The following is a 4,720-nucleotide window of genomic DNA, read 5'->3' on the forward strand; positions in this document are numbered from 1 at the left end:
GCTTCAGCTCTCCCTCTACCCACCCTCACCCTGTTGCCGGGAGCATGGAAATTAATTGCAGGTACTGCACAACATATATGAACATGTGCAAAGAGGGGACCACTTTTCTCTAGGCAGAGAAGAAAAAAGTATCCCCTAGTTGTGACCATCTCTCCTTACACAAGTAGAAAAAGTTCCATATGTTTATCCAGTTCCCGCTTGAAGCCGTCCATGCTTGTAGCCGCCGCCATCTCCTGTGGCAGTGAATTCCATGTGTTAATCACTCTTTGGGTGAAGAAGGACTTCCTTTTATCTGTTCTAACCTGACCGCTCAGCAATTTCATGGCGTGCCCATGAGTTCTTGTATTGTGAGAAAGGGAGAAAAGTACTTCTTTCTCCACCTGCTCTGTCCCACGCATAACCTTATAAACCTCGATCAGGTCACCCCTCAGCCGTTGTTTCTCCAAGCTAAAGCGCCCTAAGCATTTTAACCTTTCTTCATAGGGAAAGTGTCCCAACCCTTTTATCATTACTGGCCCCGGACAGACATGCCAGAGCGCGCGGGGGGGGGGAGCGCGGCTATTTGCACCGTCGCATTCTGATGCGCTATTATGCGATCAGACGCGACGGCAGCTTCCCCGCAGCAAAGAGGACGACGGGGGAGGAAGCCGCGTGCCGGCGCGATCACACCGGGAGGCTTCCATAGGTGGCCCGTGGCAAAGCGTTTGCTAGTACATGTGGTGTGCTAGTTTTTTACTGCGCGGCTTCGGCGGCTTGCCATGGGTTCGCCACGGGAGTGCTACGCCTCCCAGATGTTCCCGTGTGATCATGCCCGGACACTTTGCGGGACTCCCGTGCCTTCAGCAGGGCAAATGCTCCGTGTGACCAGGGCCCTAGTTGCCCCTTTCTGCACTTTTTCCAATGCTATAATATCCTTTTTGAGGTGGTGACCAGAACTGAACAAGTCTCAGAAAAGTGAAGGGAGAGCCTTCTCGCTTACTACTTAAGTAGAAAGAGCTCCTGTGTATAAATTCCACTGTAGCTATAAGCACTACATTTAGAAAGACTCTAATTTTGTTTAGAACCCAAACTAGCTTAAAATTACTCCGGCTCAGCGCTAACTAGATTGTTCTTTATGAGACAGATCTGTATGCTTGCAAGATGGAAGCCTGTGAATCCTCTTTACTTAGTTACTGCATTCATCACATGGGACACATTTTTACAGTACACTTTCATTCCCAGGTGTACATTTATTAAGCCCAGATTAAACCCAACAATGAGGGATGTGGAATCACCTAAGACTGATACACATCCCACTAGCCCACCACAATCAAAGAACTAAGTTCTTCTCCCCTTGAAACTGGATTTTCATTAAAGTGGAAGTTATAAACAGAAATAAGACAGATTGTTCCGAAGATGCTAACTTGCAGTCCTTGACAATTCTGTGAATTCTTACTATACCATTCCTACTTGTGAGACATGGGATATCAGCAGAGCTATTTTTGTAGAAGAGGGATTTGCAGTGCAGTTTGATTACCTTTGGAACAAATGCACAGAACTTTCTCAGAAGTCCTGGTGATTATGGTCCTACCATGCGAGAAGAGACAATCAAAGCACTTGAATCCCTTTGACTTCAGTAGACTTCACAGGCAAATCAACAGGATCTAAGAATGTTGGCCTGCATTTCCTCAAAATATATTGAACTCAGGCTGCTTTACCATTTTATTTATTTATTTATTATTTATTATGAGATTTCTGTCCCGCCCTACCCAGTGGGGCTCAGGGCGGCTAACAACAACATACAAATACTAAAACAATAAAATAATTTTAAATACAATAAAAACTGGCGCTTCAGTCTATACAACCTATACCATTTACAAAATGCTCGGTGATTATTTGCTGCCTATGATCTTAATAATGAGGGCGTCCCAGCGCAAACAGACTAATCAACCTCCATAGGGTCTGGTCGATGGACGATACAGCGGAGGTGGTGCAGCAATGGTGGTGGCGGCAGTGGCTCGTACCCAAAGGCCTGGTGGAAGAGCTCCGTCTTGCAGGCCCTGCGGAACTGCAGTAGGTCCCGCAGGGCCCGGATCTCCTCCGGGAGCTCATTCCACCAGGAAGGAGCCGCCACCGAAAATGCCCTAGATCTCGTATGGGCCAACCTCACAGCTCGGGGGGCTGGAACTAGCAGACAATGGAGCATCCCCGATCTCAGTGCTCTTGAGGGAACATACGGGAAGAGACGGTCCCTTAGATAGGCAGGACCCTGGCCATGAAATAGAAATACATGTATTTTACAAGAATTGTCATTTTGTTCCATTATTGTACCAAAATATAGATGTCACATCCTTCTCAGATTTTATACTGCTATAAGGAAGGCCCCCCCCCCCAATCTTTTGGCTAACAGGACAAATAAAAATCAGCCATTCATTCAGAACAGAAGCAATGCTAAGTTTTAGTTCACACAGGAACATACAACAAAATCAGTCCCAAAAACCAGTATCTGATTCAGCCTTTACATTTCATAAGCCTCTTTTCTTTCAATATTTGGATTCCATACAAAAAAGTATATTTAGGCTGCGGTCACACACACACTTCAGGGCCGCGGTGGTTCAGAGGTTAAGACGCTGAGCTGCAGACCAGAAGGTATGTACTTTGGCAGTTCGAAACGTGACGGAGAGGGCTCCTGTCTCTGCCCCCAGCTCCTGCCAACCTAGCAGTTTGAAAGCAAGAAACTGCAAGTAGATAAATAGGTACCGCTTCGGTGTGAAGGTAACAGCATTCCATGTACCTTGGAGTTTAGTCATGCTGGCCACATGACCATGGAAACGTCTTCAGACAGCGCTGGCTCTTTGGCTTGGAAATGGAGATGAGCACTGCCCCCTAGAGTCGGATTCGACTAGCTTTCGAGCAAGGGAAACCTTTACCACACACACAAAATAATCCACTTTCAGTACACTTTACAACTGGATTTTTACTGTGTGAACTGGCAAAATCCAGTTGGAAAGTGCACTGAAAGTGGATTGTTTAGTGTCTGTGTGATCGCAGCCTTAGAGATTTGTTTACAAAGCTGGAACTTCTGTTAAAAGGTGGAAAAAATGCCATAGGAAACAGTTTCAATTTAATTCAAGTGAAAAAATACATGTTCACAATAGTGATAGCTGAGTTGGTATAATACCAGTTACCTCTCAGCAAAGGGCCCCGTACTGTAGTTCTCTCTCAAGTTGTTCTGCTGTGAGAGTTCCTTCTATAGCTTCACAACCTGGGTTAAATACAGAGTAAGCACTTTTTTCTCCATTCTGCCTTTCTCCAGGGCCACGGGTTCCCACATAGATCCAATAAAACATAGACAGGACAAAATATGGCAAACCAAACTCCAGTTCCACAAAGAGTCCCAGTAAGACCAGCCAGAGGAGAAACTTGAGAAAGGTCACGTTCGCAAAAAAGTAATGGGTCCACCGTGGAGGGGATAAAACAGCTTGGGTCTTGGGGCTGTGTGTTCTTTGACTGGATTCCTAAGAAATGAGAGCAATAAAGAGATAAAGTGTTCAGTCATGCAATGGATATGGTGCTTGGTTAAAAGGAAAAAAAGGCTAAATGAACTAAGTATGTTGTGATTGGAACTCACCAATCCCTAACAGTCCTCACAATATACACTAATCCCCCACACACATACATCAGAATTACATTTTGTTACTTGTGGAATACAAAGCAAGAAAGCATTAATTGTATTTTAGAGTCAGCCTACTAGCAAAAGGAAAGGGCTTGGACCAGGTTTTAAAATCCTGCTTGGGCAAATTATTTCAGCCTGGCTTTCCTCACAGTAGGGGGGGGGGAGCTTGATAAAAGGAAGAAGAGATTGGATTTATACCCCGCCCTTCACTACACAAAGGAGTCCCAGAGCGGCTTACAAACTCCTTTCCCTTCCCCTCCCTACAACAGACACCCTGTGAGGTGGGTGGGGCTGAGAGAGCTCTTGACAGAAACTGCTCTTTTTCAAGGACAGCTCTTATCAGAACCACGGCTTGCCCAAGGCCATCCAGCAGGTGCAAGTGGAGGAGTGGGGAATCAAACCCGGTTCCATCAGATTAGAGTCCGCGCACTTAACCACGACACCAAACTGACTCTGAATGACATTTTGTTAGTTATGGAATACAAAGCAGAAAACATTATTGTATTTTAGTCAGCCTACTAAGCAAAAGAAAAGGGCTTGGACCAGGTTTTAAAATCCGTCTTGGGCAAATTATTTCAGCCCTATTTAGACATTCCCAAATCCTTGAAGGAAAGGCAGTATATTAACAAACAATGTCAATGTATTGAACTTTAAAGACTAACAGAGTTGACCAATGATGTCAAAGCTTTCAGGTAGATCGGTGGACAAGGCATGTATGTGCATATTAACCAATAACGATTTCCCCCTTCAACACACCTACATCCCTCACAGAAGAAGACGAGATTGGATTTATACCCCTCCCTTCACTACCCAAGGGAGCCTCAGAGCGGCTTACAAACTCCTTCCCCTTCCCACGACAGACACCCTAAGAGCAATGCTCCCTCTAAGCCAGTGGTGGCGAACCTTGGCACGGGTGCCAGAGGTGGCACTCAGAGCCTTCTCTGTGGGCACGCATGCCATCGCCCCAGCCAGGCCCAGACCATCATTCAAGTGTCGAATTCTCCGCCAAATAATTTTAAGTAAATGAAAGCATTTGGGATTGCTTTCCTTACTTTGTTTGGATCA

General features: G+C 45.6%; 1 protein-coding gene across 1 annotated transcript in view; it reads right to left on the reverse strand.

The window, feature by feature from the left end:
* Positions 1 to 2,991: 2,991 nt before the first annotated feature.
* The window catches only part of SAYSD1 (SAYSVFN motif domain containing 1), a 3,233-nt gene continuing 1,504 nt past the window's right edge, over positions 2,992 to 4,720 (reverse strand). Inside the window, exon 3 of the mRNA XM_015421518.1 lies at positions 2,992 to 3,497. Coding sequence (XP_015277004.1) covers positions 3,171 to 3,497 — 327 coding nt within the window. The 3' untranslated portion in view covers positions 2,992 to 3,170. The remainder of the gene's footprint in view (positions 3,498 to 4,720) is intronic.

This window comes from Gekko japonicus, unplaced genomic scaffold (assembly GCF_001447785.1).
Source record: "Gekko japonicus isolate JY-2015 unplaced genomic scaffold, Gekko_japonicus_V1.1 scaffold1139, whole genome shotgun sequence".
Taxonomy (NCBI): Eukaryota; Metazoa; Chordata; class Lepidosauria; order Squamata; family Gekkonidae; genus Gekko; species Gekko japonicus.